The 18,812-nt window shown below is 45.9% G+C and overlaps 1 protein-coding gene across 1 annotated transcript in view; it reads right to left on the reverse strand.

Annotated features, from left to right (window-relative positions):
* Positions 1–18,812, reverse strand: part of hap1 (huntingtin associated protein 1) — a 40,773-nt gene that overhangs the window by 7,215 nt on the left and 14,746 nt on the right. The window contains 7 exon segments of the mRNA XM_084685969.1: positions 105–183; positions 295–403; positions 592–689; positions 1,024–1,140; positions 1,441–1,517; positions 11,288–11,476; positions 11,726–12,058. Of these exon segments, the coding sequence (XP_084542095.1) occupies positions 105–183; positions 295–403; positions 592–689; positions 1,024–1,140; positions 1,441–1,517; positions 11,288–11,476; positions 11,726–12,058 (1,002 nt within the window).

Below are 18,812 nucleotides of genomic sequence, written 5' to 3' on the forward strand. Positions count from 1 at the left end.
GCGTGGAGAAGGGAGAATTAGTCCATCGAGGCCTACATGGAACACAACAGGCTCTCTCATATTCCAAGGGAGAGTCTCCTCTCTCGGCACGGTGATCCACTCACAGAGCTCCTCCACACACACCATCATCAGCTCCTGCTCCTGCTCCTCGTAGTTGGTGGTCTCCGCGGTCAGCTCGTTGGCCTGGGAAGAAACATCGTTAGCTCGCCCCCCGGCTAGCATTTGGCGACTTTTACCGTTCGCTCCCTTGTATTGGGCACTTAGCACGGGGGACCGGTGTGGTTTTTGGCGCACCGCTGAGCGTAGTTTGTGGTTCTCTTCCTCCAGGCCCTTGAGTTTATGCTGCAGGAAGTCGTAGTGGACGTAGTTAGTGAGCGAGTTGGACGACTCGTTCCTTTGCATTCTGAAATGGGTCGACGGGGAGTAGACGTGTTAGCACACCGTGTCAGCATACCTTCTAGAAAATGACCTCAGAATGATCTGTGTGAACCGTTCGATATGCATGCGTATTTGTATGCATGGATGCACTTGGGGTGGGTGTTTCTGTGTGTGTGTGTGTTTCTGTGTGTGTGTGTGTTTGTGTGTACTCACGGCGAGCGGGATTCCGAAGTGCAGTCGATGTCCTCTGTGCTGGCATAGAGGTGGAGAAGGTCGTCTCTCATCGAGAGCTCGTGACGTAGCTGTGCTATCTGGGAGCACGAGGAAGGAGAAGTGAGTCAGGTGGCTGAACGGTGAGGGAATCGGGCTAGTAATCTGAAGGTTGCCAGATCGATTCCCGGCCGAGCCAGATGACGTTGTGTCCTTGGGCAAGGCAGTTCACCCTACTTGCCTTGGGGGGAATGTCCCTGTACTTACTGTAAGTCGCTCTGGATAAGAGCATCTGCTAAATGAATAAATGTAATGTAAATGTAAAGTAGAAACACAATCTGATGAACCGAGGAGATTATAAACACAGCTGCACGACAGAACAGATGTGTTTTCACACAGGGTTACAGTGCAGTGTCATTGTGACTAGGTCCTAACCTCTTCCTTTGCGATCTCCATCTGTTCGTCCAACAGCTCGTTCCGCGCCGTCAGGTCCCTGTTCTTCTTCAACAGGGACTGGCCGATGCGGGCGGCCAACTCAAGGTCTCGCTCTTTCTGCAAGGTGATGATTGGCTGATTTGAACATTTCAGAACCATCGTTTAAACTTGATTTATATGTGTGGTTTACACTAGAAAACATTGAAGTCTTCTTGTAAGGAACATACAATCTAGTGTTCATAGTGGTTGACCTCTATGAGGGTTAATGTGTCCGAAAAAAATGGCGTTAAGATAATATTGCAATGTTTATCCGGTTAAAGCATTAGTGTAAGTGGTAACCCCAATGTTGATCGGCGATGGTCAGTTTGTGGCGTCACAGTAATCCCTTCCCATGATCCCTTTCTTCGGGCTGCTTACCTCTTCAAGGAGGTGGGTGACGGCCTCGATGTCATGATAGGTCTTAGTGACCTGGCCCACTCGTTCTGAACACAACACTGTGGGGGGGGGGGGGGGGAGGGGGAGAGACAGAAGGAGCAGAGGGAGTATGAGAGGAGAGAAAGGACAAAAGAGAGAGAGAGAGAGACATGGTCAGAACGATGGGCGCATAAACGCAATCCAATTCTTGCAAGCACGTGTAGTTGTGTACCGTTGTGTCGCACGGTGCTCTATTGTGCTGTGAGCTGGCTTCGCGTTCACCGACGTTCACGGCACAGAGATATGGACGGAAGATTTATTCCCTACGTTGTCAAGGACATTCTACGCCAGCGGATGTTTTGAAAAGAAAGAGGATCGATCTCACATCCAGTGTAGACGAAAAAAAACGAAACAAACACCAACAAAAACGACGTGCACGACACTCGTCTCTCTCCGGGTCTTAGAAAGGTGTCTGATGACCCGCCTCTCCCCACCTTCCCCCCTCCCTCCTCCGTCCCGCTCCAGTCCAGGTGACCAGACAGCAACATTTCAACACGGTCGGTCACCTAGAGAGACCTGAGCTTCTTATCCTAATCGTCACGTGGAGGATAAACCCCATTAAGCGCCTCTCTCCACGTCCACCTCAGGTATAAATACACCTCAATGGGGGAGCTGCAGCAGCAGAACTGACCAGAGACCAGCACGTTCTAGAAGGATCTCTCTCTCTACCTGCCTCGGTTACATTCATAGGTCAGCGTAGAGGAGCTGGGAAAGTGCTGACCTGGGATCAGTTCCCCCCCCCCCCCCCGTAAGATCTGGGAGGATATCTATGTGGGGAATTAAGGCTGCAGGGTGTAGCCATGGCCCTTTGTTTACATGTTGTGATCTGGTTTGTGTATGGATGGTGGGAAGGCAATTAAAAGTAGAGCATGATTGAGCTCGATCAGTTCAGGTATTGTTTTTTCCTAGTATACCCTAAAACCAAATGACAAATAACAGACCCCAGGCAGTTTTCAGTAGAGCAGAAGGTAAATAAAATCCTTGTAAATCGAAAATATCCAAGAGCCACTTTCATGCAATGCAAAAAGGTCCGGACCAAACGTTGGTCAACAACAGGCCATCCATGTCTGAATTTGACATGGCTTAAATGTGCTTGATAATACGAATGTGTGCCATATTAATCACGTCCCCAAACAGGCATAGACATGAACACAACATTAAAATCAACCTTTTACACCTGTGTGAACACCTGCCACCCAATCTCCCTTGACAGACCTTGACAGCCTAGCCAGAGCACTTGGGAGATGAGCAGTTACTGTATGTCAATGTAACGAGATAGAGGGTCTGTGTTTCTCCTCAGAACACGATGACTGGGGCAACCAACCTTATCTAATCACTTAAGGGAATGAATCGATGAAACCTGCCATCTTCGAGATCTACTGTGCTGCACAGTGGAGGCCACAGTCGTTTATCCTCTGCACTCTAGATTGTGTCCGCTTAGCTAGAGGTGAATGAGGGTCTGCAATGCAGAGATGGAGAGGGATTTGGATCAACAAAGCGCTCAGGTAAATATAGCTTCCTTAAACACGGCTGTGTCTCTATCTGGGAAGAGCTTCGATCAGCCAGTCATGCATGGCTCGAGTCCCACAACACACCGGCATCTGCTGTGACAATGAAAGTAGCTTTGTCCAGTGAACAAAAGCTAACTAACGATAGCAGTTCCCACTGAGCGGCTAACTGGCTAAACATAGCCTTTTCAAGATAACGTCATTCACTGAGCAAAAGCTAACTAATGATAGCAGTTCCCACTGAGCGGCTAACTGGCTAAACATAGCCTTTTCAAGATAACGTAATTCACTGAACAAAAGCTAACCGGCTAATTTCAACAAATCCAATTGTGCCATTAGCTGTTCGCTGACAAAGAATGGTCTGGCTAACCCCTGATGTAACATTCTCAGTCACATAACCCTTCCAGGGAGTTAAGGATTCGGCACACAAGTTATTTTAGTAAAAATGTTGACATCCCTTTTCTCTGATATGTTTTAAGGTCCAAAAACAACTAAAAACAATTGAAAACATCCTTGAGGGTTTAGGTTGGTTGAGGGGCAGTTCTATGGGCGTATGTGAAGCCCTCTGTGACATGCTTGCGCAAACAAAGGGCTATATAAATACATTTGATTTGACTTGGAAAAACGAGGTAGAATTAACAGGATTAACTGGCCCTTTAAGACCCAGTCCGCAGTATAACAAAACTTCCTGGAAAACGTCCCGATTACCCCACATCTATCTCCATGACCTGGCCGACGTCAACTGCAACAGACGAAGGAGTGTTGAGTTATTGTGGCATCGGGTTCAGGTTCATACCAGCTACAGAGCACTAGTGGCCAAAAAACACCTAAACAAGTGCCACCCTGCGCGTCGTGGATGAGACCAGGAACAGGAAGTCGATGAGGACGTGTGAGGCCTCGCCGGGATCACATGAATCAGGTTAGGAGGTCCCGAAAACCCTCTCAAATTAACAGATCCCCCCCGGATCAAGTATTGCTGTGGGGCTCGTTGTACTGTCCATGACCTGACTGGCTCAACACCGAGAGGGATACCGAGTCCAGGAGTGCTTCGTCCCTCTGGAGCGGTCTGAGATGGGTCTCGTGTGCGGGCGCGTGTTTTCTCGCAGGCTGGAAGCACAAGCAACAGCTCTCCCTAAGCCCTATGCAGTGACCGCGCACCTTGAAACTAGGAGGGAGGACGTCATGTCTGCAAATAGTCCAATCCAAAATGGAGGATCTGTGATTTTTGTTACTTCAATGGGTCCTAGCGACGGCACACTGGCTTCACGTAGCCTTCATTAATATCCTCCCAAGTGCCCCTAACTGACGCCTGACCGAGATAACTGACCACAGTTCTTGGATACAACCTCACCTGGTTGCAAGGGTCAGTCTATTATCCAGCCAGACGGCACAATCAAAATCCCTTTTGCGTGCCTGAAGTAAGAGATTATACCCCAGTCATCAAGCCCCATGGCAGAAACAGCTGTATTGTGTTTATGCAATGACTGTTTACATTTTTTTTTCTGCAATTTATATGGGCTGTTGGGTAACAGGGAAATGGAGAGGGCAGAGATTTTTCTAGAACATCGCTACGTTGAATCTGGGCCAGAGTCGCAGTGTGCTGATGACGGAAGGTGCCGGTCTGCCAGCTCATTCAGACCAAGAGGTCTGAGAGATGCCACAAACAAAAAGAACAAAGAAAATTGGATTTGGCCACTTAAATCCGAGATAAAATGCAAAAAAAAATGGACACATGTCCTTTCAATCCTAAAGGCAATTGTGAAATAGTGCATGACTCATTTTCCCATATTCAGGTTTAGATACAAAACATATATGCACATTTATCTCTAGAGTGGATTTCTGTCATAAATGTCCAGTGTGGCTAATTAGGTTACAGTGTGGGGGAGAGATTAACAGTGAATCTAGGGCACCCTGATTGATACACCTGTCTCACATGCCCCTCAGAACCAAAACGATCAAATTAAATTGAGAGAGGAAGAGTGTGTGTGTAACTGTGTGTGTGGAGGCTGAGGGGGGCTCACTTCAATTATTGTACTGAATGTGTCCAAGTAATCTACTTAGCAAAATGTCAATTTAACAGGGACAAGTCTGCACAGCGCTAGAGCATTTGACCTTCAGTTGAGTTCAGTACGACTACGACTGATATCCCAGCCAGTCTGCCCATTGCAACCCAAAGTCAATGACAATTACAAGGCAATGACACTTCACATTGCGACTGCTTTGGAGTGTAGGACCAGTGACCTTCATTAACGCAGTGAGGGTAAAATTGCAATTTCAGTAAAAAATTAAAAAATAAGAAAATAAAGAATTGTTGAGGGGGGCTTGAATTTGGCACTGCGTCATGCCAAAACGACAGGGCAGAAAACACAAACATGTCGGTGGATTGAGAGACAAAGACATTGAAACACAGACACACTGTCAGTCCGTCAACATGTATGAGCTGAGATGCTTGCTATGGATGACATCACTGCATGTTTGTTTTTTTGTTTTTTTCATGCTTCAGCAATCATACCATCATGCTTCTGAATAAGCATGGAACCAGAACGTATGCTGAGTGAGTGGTATAACATCAAGGCCAATAGTGAACTATAGGAATCCGGATAAAAGCTCTGGTCTATGCAAATTGCCAGGCTTGCAGCTCGACCGTCAATAAAAAAATACATTTAGATTTATTGTCGCAGAACCGGCACCATGCCATCCCTTATCCCTCCTCCTTTTCACAGTCTGTCGCGCTCACTCGCTTCTCTACCCTCTTCCTTTCTAACGCAGTCTAACCTTTCCATAGTTGCTCTCCTCCTTTCCATCAAACACACTCTCCTATCTTATATTTCCTCTTGGGGAACCAGCCTCTCTCTCCCCTCGCCTCTTATCCTCCCGTGTCCTCCCTCGCACCCTCACCTTGCATCAGCTCCCTGCACAGCACCTCTGCGTTTTCATTCCGCTCCACCGCCACCACCACCTCCTCCTCCTCTTCCTCGCCCTGGCTCGCGCTGCTCTTGTCCTCGTCCTCCTCCGACGCCGAGGAGCTCCACACCTCCATGGCGACCGGACAGAACCCTTCTTCCATCCCTCCGCCTGAGTCCCTTATGATCCCTCTCTCTCTCTCTCTCTCTCTCTCTCTCCTCTGCTCTGACTCTGCTCGTGTCGTTCCTCCGAGGTCCTCAGCCTCTTATAAGCCCATTCCACCTCAGCGGGGGGTTTTCCGCGAGCGCGGACAAAGCGCTGTCTTCTGCGTGCGTGTGGCTGTGTGTGTTTGTGAAGGAGTGTGGAGAGTCAGTTCCTTGATGGTTAGTCCTTCAGACTGGGAGGTCTGTCTGTCATCATGCCTGAATGTGTTCACCTGGCCACACTGGACTGTGGGAGAACCAAAGAGGAGGAGGAGGCGGGCGGGCGGGCGGGCGTGTTTGAGTAACACACCCAGCGAGCGCAAGAAAGAAAAAGCTGTTTCTACTGATAAACCCAAGTATTTTCTACTGACAAAAATGCCTGGAATTTTAGTGTTACACTACTTTGGTTTCATAAATAGGGTTTAACAGAAGGCTGCAGTGTCCTGCCACCCCTGTTAGGCAGAGTGAGATGGTACGGTCCATCTCTAGGCTGCCGTCTGCCTGCGTGCGTAACATTGGTGCAGACTGAGCCACACCCCCATTTAGAGGGCTTTGGATGCAATACAAACACAGACTGAGATTGATAGTGTGCGCATGCATGCATGTAAAACATTTTGAGAAAAAAACATTTTAAAAACTGTGAATTTTTCTAGTTGGACATAGCAAAATCCAAACAAATCTGTGTATTATTTGACTTCCAAATATGTATGTATGTGTTTTGTGTGTGTGTGTCGGTGTATCGTATATAAGTTTCTCTCTCTTCATTCATATTGCAAATATGTCTGGCTCTTTCAGCTCAGTTCTCCAACATACTTCCATACCAGCACCTTCCCTTAGGAGCACAAAAATTGCTATACAGACACCAATGCAATAAATTATTCAATTAGTCGCCACCAAGCAACTGGACCGGACAGAATTTCTTTACAGGTCACCAATATGTCGAGGACAAATCCAGACCAAACTCAGAATAAACATACACTTTGAGATCATTTTCAAAAAAACTCAAATGTACATTGTTTTGACATAGGAGGCGCCCTGATAGAATCAGTGCAAATTCACATCTGAGATCATTGAGAACCAAAAGAGAACTAAGTCCACTCTCCTATGTAGCCTTCATCATCACCATCATCAACGCCATCATCATCATCATCTTCCCCAGCACTCCGAGAGCCATCCTAGTGCCTACCCAGCCTCACAATCAAATATTAACTCCCCCCCCATGAAATATGCAGGTTGCTTCTGTCAGGTCAGGCACCGCACGCAAAGGGTGACCGTGACCCAACTTTCACCATCCCTCTCCACCCTCCTCTCCTCCTCTGCCCTTCTATCTTTCGGCATCCCCTCATCCGGTTTCCTACCAGTTCTCCTGCTGGTAACAAGGGGTTGTGTAACTTTAGGACAATACATTGAGCCAGCTATGCCAGACCTCGAACAGATTTGCCGCTCTAAAAATACCTGTTTGATACAATAGGATTTGAATCTCCTCATGCTAATAGGTTCATTTGTTTAGGAAGTATCTGGTCGTCGGTACAACCAGGCACTCTGAGCTTCACCCATTCAACACAACAATGAGGCCGAGCAGGTTCAGACCTTCTAGAAGACATGACTGGCTGGGAACTAGGTTTAGCTTCGTGGCACCTTGGTAGAGTTGTCTGGACCACAAGCGAGAGACCTGATCATGTTTGACATATCACGTACTGTAGGACATGCCAAACCGCGTGGACTGTCCTAACTTGTGTTAGGAAGATGGGAGTGTAGATAAAATACAGATTTTTGGGAACAAGCGTGTTATGGGTAAACTGCCTCAGACGTAGTGCCCTTTGTCTTTTTCAAGCCACAAATACTGGTATCAGGGCATGGTTAATATTGACATGCTGGGCTACTGCAGACACCCACCATGAGCATTGCTTGAGGTGCCTATCAAATACACAGAGAGGCGTTGTCAGTGTTTAATGTTTGCCCAAGCATTCCATTGGAGGTCTGGCTTCCACAGAAAGCCTGACCACAGAAAACAACAATGCCCTGGTGATATCAGGGCTGCCACGATGATTCACAAAGACCACATAAAACTGATGAAGAGATATGCATTCCTCCTTACACAGTGCAACAAGTGTGATTAAGCACGTAGCGTTTGGGAGTGGTGTACGACAACATAGAGAGGTACCGTGTCTAGGTTTATACACAGCGGTCCTAATAGCAACATATTATATATCTGTACATGATGTGTATATAAATATCCCATAATATCCGTATGCAGTACATGTGTTTCGATGGGTTTTTCATTTCTTTGATTAATTACAAAGAGGACATCCTTGTATCATCCGTCACCGGTAGAAATTGGCAAAGCAGTATGACTGAAGACATTTGACTGCATAAGGGTGCAAAATATGTTCTCTTCACTCCATTCCAACAGGTTAAAGGGGAGAACGCAGGAAGTAAGCATTGCAAAAGAAGGATGTGGCGGACACTGACAAACGCGTCAGTTGTCTTAGAGACAGACTACCCTCTCGTGTCATTTGCCAAGATCCAAAACGTCAAGAGAACTGACCTTGGCCATGCCATTGTGTTGTCTGGCTCGCTGGCCGAGCAACACTGTGTATTAAGCAGCTTGGATGCAGGTTGGGTACAGCCTAGCAAAGCATTAGGCTTGAGTCAGACATGCAATAATATGGGGACCTGGCAATGCACCTCGAAAAAGTAGGGTTCTGGAACATTCCACAGCTTCCGATCCTGCATGGAGATCAAAGGTTGGGTAGAGAAGTTAACCAGACTAACTCTGGACAAGGAATGTCAAGATGCTCCAATAGTGTTGGTTCAATGAAGGATGTCCAGTTGGTCTTCACACTAATTGGATGATTAACTGTGAAAGGTTAGAGGTCGCCACCAAATCCCAATGATGTCCATCCTACGACTACCACTTTGTCTGGGTCAATCAGATCTCATATGTATCCAACAAGAATGGATGCCACTTTAACATGATCGCTGATGATGTTTTACAGTCAACAAAGGCGAACTGAACAGTGGCCCATCTCTGGTGATCAATGTGCAACTGACAACTTTATTTGAAGTGGCTGAGCATCCGCAAGTTGATCATAGACTGCTGGGTTACACATTTGTAGAGATTTAAGGGTTATAGTTGATCGTATAATATGCCTTTCCGAGCGAAATCTGGTTCAGAGATCGCATGCCATTGACTCCGAAGAAAGAGATGCACAGGGAATTAACTGACACGCTGACACCGTGGTCGACCGAAACCCAACTCCATCCCTATGTCGATTTCAGGGAGCATCTCCTCTTTTGTGAAACGACATCTTTAAGTGAGAGGAATTCTCAAATTGGCACCAGGGTTAGGGTTAGGGTTAACCCTAACCCTAACCCTAACCCAGCAGCCAAAGACAAACCCTGTTTGGGCTTAGAGAAGACGAACGGACACTCGTGGGTCTAGACTGGGAAGCGCCAAAACAAACCCCTTATCCCGCTAAATAAACACCCCGTTTCCGTCGCTAAGGCAACGCAGCTTTGACGTCCGGGGTCAGTGTTGATGCCTACTGCTAAAAAGGCCACGGGAAGTCACTTCCATAGGCCCCAGAGGAACTGCTTAGAGCTAAGCAGCGAGGCATGGCTAATCGGCTTGGTGGCATTTGGCATCTGTGCCCCCGGAGCCTGAAGGGGAGGGACAGACGAGGGGATTAGGCCCCACCCCCTCAGCTCACCGTAGGGGTTCCATAAGCTCCTCCTACAAAACCCACAATACATTGTGAACAGCCATTACAGATTCTCCCAACAGACCCCATAACAAAGTAGTATCCAAATAAACCAAGGCTTGTCCCAACAGCAGATTGGTAGGAACCTAAAACCTAATGCCCTTGTCAATACACACAACCCAGACCTGGGTCCGGATTCACAAAGCATCTCATAGACCAAGATACCTAATAGGTGTCATCTTATTCATTCAGTACCTATCAATACGTGGAATAAAAAATTAAAAACGGATCTTAAAATAAGCATTTCTACACTGAGGCAATCTGAAGGCAAGGATCGTACAAATGTTTATTTATATGAACCAAAGTTGCCAGCTTGGTTAAAAGACAGTAAGATCAATGGTTGAATTTTAGACAGATCTTATCTCAAAACATGTGTATGACCCTTGATGCCAGTAGGAGAAACAGTCACCAGAGGTGACTTACAATGAGAGTTTAACCTGATTTTACAGCAGTGGTTTTCCTTGCACCTACTTCCTCATGGACAGCTTTGGACTCTTAACATCAAACCCAGCGCCAATGATTGATTACACAAAAGTCAATATAAGAGGATATACCTAACTAGGGTTGCTTAAAAAGCTTTTGGTCCAAAGTCTTCACTCGAATCACTTGAATTAAAATAGACATGTGTTAAAAGGCATCTGTCAACCCATAATCATGACGGCAAGAAACGCTAGTGTGTTTGCAATGTTTACATATAAACTTTCCAGTAAAAAATATTTGTTCAAGGCTGATACAAGTCGAGTCACCTCAATGAGCCCTAGTTTCCCCAGCATATGGACAGACCCATCCTGGCAAAGGAGACTGCTGATTATCCAATCAAAACTGCCCCGTAATTAAAGGATACATGTGCAATCTGTGTACAACTAGTTCTGACTAGCAGACCTACATGACAACAACAACAGGTGCTAGGTAGACAGTACTGGGATCACCAACTGTACTTAGAGACGGGTTTATAATCAGCTGATACAGTGAGCCATGGATTCTATAAACCATGAAGGTAGGAAAACCATGTTCCTGAAGTACCATCTGTACTTCGTCATGTATAACTTTATTAGTACAATTCATGTACTAATATACAAATAAAGTATTTTTTTAAATCGGATTAGAATATGGGATTTATCCATTCAGTTAAGAAAATGTATGCATAATACATATCAATGATACGAAAGACACCATATGAAAAAGAATTTGGAAGGATATCGGAGTAAAGCATTAGGGAGTATATATGGGTGAAGCATTTCGAAGTAATTTCTTTCTCTGGACATGAACCACAGCAACACCCAGCGACGCAAAGTGGGGAATCAAGTCAACGGCGTTTTGAAAAACAAAGCGCGCTTTGGACTCCTCCTCCAGCGGCACTCAGCTGTAGGAGGCGTCTCGCGTCAACACGGCACGGCGGTATTCGACTCACGGAAGTACTTGAACGTCTCATCGATCTGCTCGTACGTGAGTCCCAGGGTGACCTCCGGGGGCAGCAGAGGCGTGTGGAGCCAGTCGTCGTGGTCGTATCCGAACAGACAGTCGGCCCGGAGCGTGTAGTTGGGCACGCCTTCCGACAGGAGACTCACTATCTCCACCTCAGACAGGTCTGAGCAAAGGTCTGGGGGGGGGAAAGAAGAGTTTGTGTGTGTGAGCGTGTGTGTGCATTTATGTGTTTGTGTTTGTTTAATTGTCAGTGAAGTCAGACTTCACTCATTAGCCCTGGTCTGACATCTATAGGTCTCTGCTGCCCTCCACAGGTGATAAATGGAAATACAGGGATATGAAGCAGAGTCAAAGCACTCAAATGAACTATCTACTACACACCATTACAGAGTAATATGTTGTAGATCAGTTTACTGTGACCTACCAGTGAGGGTGGATGCATCATGGCACCCCTTATCTTCTCTCTCCTGGGGGTCCCCCTTGGAAGCTGGGTAGAGGGGTAGGGGGTCCCAAACCAGCCCGCCTGACGCCTCCTCCCCTTGCCCCCCATGGAGGGAGAAGGGGTCCCGGGGGTCCAGCGGAGGCCAGGGGAAGGGGTGGTGAGGAGGAGGAGGAGGAGAGAGGGAGGGCGGCGGAGGAGGGTGGGACAGCTTGACTGGGGATGGGGGGTTCAGGGTGAAGGTGGGCCAGGTGAGTGGGTGTCCCGCCGTGGGACCGGGGCCCCCTGGAGGCTCAGGATGACAGTGCAGGAGAGGGTCTCATCTGGTACTGAGGCTGGCCTGGAGAGGGGAGAAGGGGGAGCGTTGAGATGAATGGAATTTCCAAATACTATAAAGGCACATTTCAATAGATACATCGAATTCCATAGCGATTACATTACACTTGGATTCGTACATTTCTCGGACATTGAAATCGTTTGTTTGACAAATACAACAATCTTGCAACAAACTTTCTCTTCTGCAATTGACTAGTGCTAAGTATTATTTCGATTTTTGCCTGTACTATTTGCTATTTCTTTTTTATTCAATTGAAAAACCAAACATGTCAATGCGCTCATTACCTGGCTACAGAGTGAATAAGTCACTCCATGGACACTCAACAATATAGAGAGCTGGTAAAAGTTTATTGAACGATAACATATTTTGAATGCCCTGCACCTCAGCCTGCCCATACCTCTATGTTTAACGATAGTACTTGAACTACACATGTATCTCCTACTAGCTTGGCTAACCCCATGCTGTTGTTTTGAGGGTCACACAACTCAAGTTACCACACCCCATGGGCTTGCAGATCAGGTTACTGAAACGTGACACACCGCTCATGCATTGGAGACTAAACAGTTACCAAACTGTGCAGCAGAAGGCAGCGTGCGCACCACATCTGAACAGGGAAAGGATGCGATGCTAATGCTAACACGGATGCTAATTCCAACCCATTCACCGAGGGAACAAAAACACAAAAGGCCCATATCATATTCAGGAGCATGTGGCCCAGGATATGCTGGGGGGGGGGGTGTTGATCTGCAACCAATCTGGCCCCTGATGTCATGCTAAAGGAGAAACGGTTGGGGAGAAGAGGGCATGAATTATACTGTGTAGTGCTTGAGTATAATAGAGAGTGTACTTCCTCAAGACATAAATGTATTAGGTGACAGTAAATAATATTCATGTTCACTGTATCAAGGCTTAAGCAAGGCTTGTTTGCAATCGCCAGCCAGTCAGTAAAGACCGATGATACTTCTGCTGACACAGCACTATAGTCAATGAGAGGGTAACACTCCACACACACACACACACACACACACTCAGGGGACACAGAATGACAACGACCCCCATTCAACCCCCCCCCCTCTCTCTCCACCCCTCTTCTCAGCATATTATTTCATCCCACCTCCAGGACCAACCCCTTAAATCAATTCTGGCTAAGTGTATTACTCTGGCCTGCCTCTCCATCCATCCATCCATCCATCCATCCATTCATCCTCTCCACTGAGAGCCACCGGAGAGGACAAGTCACATGCATCGTCTCTGGCTCTTATTAACCTTCACTCAAGCCATGATCTCTAAAAGGGTTCAATGTAGGGGTGAGGGAAAACATCCGTTCACATTGGATTCAGTTTTCTAGTGATTCACAATTTTCCAAAAAATCGTTCAATTCAAATTGAAACGTGAGGTACCAACAAATTCCCACCCCTAGTTAAATGTATGCTTAAATCGCTGTTTTATGAAAGGAATCCATATTATAAAGATCTTTGGAGTTAGGTAGACATCCTAGATGCAGCAGTCTCTGTGTTTACCATGTGTACTGTACTATCTCTGTTGTTATGGATAAGGGGCTCTGCCAAACGTTATAAATGGAATAGAAATAGCCGCCCATGCAAGAGCAAAACACATTTAAGAAGCATACACACACGTCTGTACGGAAGACACACACAAACACACACATCTGAGAAAATACACACACATCCGCACACCTCTCACTTCAGCTTTAGCTGCAACTCCGTCTGTATAACTTGGGGTCAGGGGGCTATTAATCAGAAGGTTGTTGGTTCGATTCCCGGGCCGTGCCAAATTATGTTGTGACCTTGGGTAAGGCACTTCACCCTACTTGCCTCGGGGAGAATGTCCCTGTACTTACTGTAAGTCGCTCTTGATAAGAGCGTCTGCTAAATGACTAAATGTAAATAACTTAAGAGCGTATAACTTTGGAAGTGGCAGAAGCCACTGTAACCGTGCATGTCTCTTAACCACGCAGTCAAGTAAATCCTTTCCACCCATTTAGAAAGTGGCACCAACGGAAATGGATACGAGACATGTCTCTCTGTCTCTAACTGTCGCTCTGCCAGGCACAGTGCCAAACCAAAAAAGCACTGTTAAGAGGTCCGATACCTAACTCTCCACACCTCTCCGATGTGCAGAATTCATGTGAGCCATCAAAAAGACTTGCAACTAATAAGGGCAGCTAGTTCAGGCAGGGCAATCGGGCAGCACGCGTCAGTCATCGGGGGCGTCTTACTCCACCTTCCTTTTCTCCGCCCACTACCACACCCATGTGAGCAGCGCATATCCATTGGGCCACGTCCGATAAGGCGTCTTTAAAAGACGCGCGGATATGCACACACTCACCCTGGTTGTTGTATGATAAGTGCTGCTGCTTCCGTCCACCGTCCCCTTCGCCCCCATGCTGTCTGTATGTCTATCCATCAGAGGGATTAGATCTCTTTTGAGTGCTTCCCTTGGATCGTCCACTCCGCCAAAGTTAAATCTACATGTCCATGTCATGTAACAGCGAATGCTCAAATCTAATACGTAATTGTCTTGACTGAACTGTATTTGACACAAATAGTAGGAATTAACACTTCACAAAACAGTACAAAAAAGTCCTGAGGCTTTCAGCAACCAACAGGCCCTAAAGGTTATTTCTACTGTATACATCTCTACAGTACAAATTAGACTATGCTGAATTGGTGGGGAATAGGGTCATTTTTATGCACTCATGTTGTCAACATCTTACTTCCAGGACACCAGGATGAAATGTTACCTTGTCACAGTGCAACAGGCACAAAAATTGAATGAAAGTTGATCGACCATTTGCAATGAAATCCACTGTCAGTCGAGCAAAAGTTGTGCCACAAATGACAGTCAAAACATGCATTCAAACAGCAGACTCAACTTGAGTCGTCACCTGTGAAAGATAAAAGTTGTAGCTCAGTGACTCAGACAGCGTCACTCGAACCTGACCTTACCGGAAAACTCCAGAAACGTCAAGGGCAGGTTGGAGAGCCTTTAGTGCTCAGTGCAAACAATGGCCCGGCTGAGGGGTGTGTCCACGTGGAGAGTCACACAGGAAAGACTAAGAGAGAGAACGAGTGAGGGAAGGAGGGAAAGCGGAAAAGGGTGCTGGAGAGTCTGAAAGAGGAGGGGTGAAGAAGGAAAGGGCAGACAGAGGGGCCAGAGGAGGGAGGAGAGTGTCTCCTTGAGCGAAGAAAAAAAAGACACAAATAGGTCACAGTTAATCAAGTCGCAACCAGATTGCACAACCAATCAGACTTTGCATAGAGGCTGAGCGGGAGGGGGTCCGTCCTATGGAAATCTCCTCTCCAATAGGTTGAGAGGGGGGAGGGGGGGGGGGTTAGGACTCTGAACCCCTCGTCGCTCCCGGCAACCGGAGGACTGTGACCAGTTTGTTCACGGGAGTCCAAGTGATGACTGTGAGATGAACCATTTATGGTAGTTTTATTACCTACAATCATTTGTCCTTGAATGGTCCAAATGACCGTTGGGAGAAATAAATCAATATATTCTCCTTTCGCAACCAGAACGGTAATTATTTGGAAGCTGGAAGAACTGCAGCTCATGGAGTGGAGGTTATTTTGCAATCCCTGCATCAAACACGTTAGAACCATCAAATCAACATTCAAAACAGATTAAGGGATACATCTAAGATGTTTACTAAAGGGAACTTTGGTCAAACTTACTGTAGAGTCCAGCTTTTGGGCATCGTGAATGACATAGATAAAGAAGGCCTAAATCAAGGAGACGGGAAAACCAAACTTGCTCCAACTCTTGTTTTTACCTTCACATCTTGAGTTAAAAATTAAACAAATTAGCGGGGAAATCACTTAGGGAGAACAGGGAACACCAGGTAAAAAAAAAGCTATTGAGTTCCAGTTCCACACAAGCTAGCTTACACTACAAACAATGAAGAGGTGCTTAAAAAACCTTCCAGAAGGCTCCCGTCCAAAAACCTTGAAGGAAGGGGTGTAACCGACCTAATTTACTTCAAGTGTGTCACACAATGACCACTGTTGAGCTCAAGGCCACTGGGAGATAGTCAAGAGGGCATATCGACTGGACTGAAAAATGGTAGCAGCTAGTGAATAAAAGCTATGGAAATTAAAAAATGAATGACTATCTTGAGGCTAAAGATATACAACAACAAAAGATGCTATTCATGTATAAAACAATAGAGTACACATAGAACCATTATTCGTTTGAGAGATTCTTCACAGAACCTTTTGGACATGAGTATCAAAATCATTATCAACTGATAGCTCATTTGGGTTTAAGAGAATTAAGTAGAAGGCCCTTTCTGCAAGATAATCAGGATGAAGTGTCTGCTTAAACGAGTAGACAGCGGAATCTTAACATTCCTCAAAATCACTAAATCCTTCAAAAGAAGATCGACCAGGCCATTCTTCCTACAGTTCAAATGTTTTCATTTTCATGGCATGTCCTGTACTACCGAAAACACAACCTCTCAAAAATCCTGATGAACAATCCACTAGAATCTATTAGGGTATCTGTCTCCCCTGGCAAACCTTCTCCTGCTTCCTATTGTCTGCAAGGACCAAGAATCCCTTTAGCGCTTCAACAACAGAACCAGCATCCATTACCAATTAGAATAGATACTAGAACCAACAAAGCAGATAACCATAATATCCTAAAAACCTACATAGATCAATTCTATAGAAGTCTGGCACATTTCAAACAAGCTAGTTTTACCACGGTTCCTTCTAGTGAACATCTTAGATTAAGCCCATATCCTGTTGCGATTGTGGATTTGACGGTTCTTACTAGTTTGATTATTACACCCGTACCAAACAAATTATATCATCTGTATTGGTCTCTGTGAAGAAAGAAAAAAAATGGTCAAAGCTATTCTGTGGAAGTTTTATTTGGGTCGGAGCCTTGTCTGCTACAGATGGAAGGATGGGATGACCTCAGTGTGTGTCTCGTGGTCTAGGAGAGATAAGCTTGGGTGTATCAGTTAAGTATCTGGCCACAGGAATGACTCCACAAACAATGCGCGGTGTCTACGCGACTTGCTGCACGCTCACCATGTCTCCTTGGCAGCACCTGTGTGTGACGTTTGATGCAGGTCAGAGGAGCAAGCAGAAGGTGCAGACACAGAGACACACAGGTACAAGGTATTTACATGCACCATGAGACACAAACACATCCTGATGATAAAAGTGGTTTGTATGGTGTTTGAGTCACAAGACCAATTTAGTCCTCAATCAAATTGTAATTTGCAGTAAGTGCAGTTTTTCCGTGTTCATTAAACCAAATTCCAACTTTCTTATCATCAAGTAACATGTCTGATAAATAAACCAAATCCCTACAACTTCCTACTAAAAACTTACAACACGAGCTAACGTTTAGCACAGTCAGCAGTAGCCATGACCTCACAAAGACCTGAAGGCAATTGCTAACCAATTCATCGGCAACGGCAGACGGACAGTCACAATCTACTTTCTCTATGACATCATCCAGCGTGCTTGTCCAACCCCTGTTCCCAGCAGGAGGTAGAAGGTAAGGTCAGGAAGTTGTCACTCTATGCCCATATCCGTAGACCTGGCCTACAGTGGATACTGGCTGGTTAACCATTAACCCAGTCACTCGTTGTTCTTCCCATAAATCATCACTACCAACTGCTGAACTGTTGTAAAGTGGAATCTAACGAGGCTCAACAACGGACAGCCATGTGACACCAAGTTTATGTATATCATATTAATAGCTCAATAGGCATTTCATGTGACATTTTAGGGGGAAGAATTCTACATTATGTTGAGAACGTCCTGACACATTATTTGGAAAATTCCCATCAGGATATAAATGAAACTGTATAACTTTATACTTTAAAAAGTAGAACGTGTAGAACGTTTGCCGTTTGATTATCCCAACCTAGTCGTGGTTCTCAACGAAACACTGTGGTGTTTTTATACTTTGTAAGGTGAACTTTAGGCTGTGTCGTCTCACGTCTATTTGGTCTCATTTACATACGCAAACACCACCACTGGAGGGTATACAGGCAGCAAACAATAAAGACCTCAGACTCAACCAGATCTAACCTGATAACAGATATGATATCATGAGCAAGAGCGCAGGAGCTTGCAGTACTCTTGTTTGTGTTCCTCTTTTTGATCAGGCACGAACCAATGGGACAAGGCCGGCATGACAAAAGACAGGATATGAGCAAAGGGATAAAGGTTCACCACAGTAAATAAGCATGTAATGGGGTGAGGGAATAAAGAAATAATGGCTGGGTTTCCCAGATTTGTTAAGACGCTCTTAACGCTAAGAGCTTCTTAAGAACTTCAGATCGCAAGTTTTAGAGACCCCATTGCAAGACAAGGAATACATGAGTTTGACAAAAAGAGAGCGAGTGAGAGAGAGAGAGAGAGAGAGAGAGAGAGAGAGAGAGAGAGAGAGAGAGAGAGAGAGAGAGAGAGAGAGAGAGAGAGAGAGAGAGTGTGAGAGACAATAATACAGTGTCAGGAGGACATGTGTTCGTAGAGACAAGCGAGTTATTTTTACCGCCCACCACTGCAACCGAGGCAACTGGGGCAGCTATATCTGGACCCAAACCTGGTGTGAATAGAAAGTGTCCTTAAATTACTAAAACCGTAAATACCACACACTATCACGCTCACTGTTTCTGCCACCCAGCCTCTCTCTGACCTTCTCTCCCTGGCATTCGGTCTTTTTCTCACCTCTCACTTTCTCTCT

Source organism: Hypomesus nipponensis, chromosome 21 (assembly GCF_054491055.1).
Source record: "Hypomesus nipponensis isolate SF chromosome 21, ASM5449105v1, whole genome shotgun sequence".
Classification (NCBI taxonomy): domain Eukaryota; kingdom Metazoa; phylum Chordata; class Actinopteri; order Osmeriformes; family Osmeridae; genus Hypomesus; species Hypomesus nipponensis.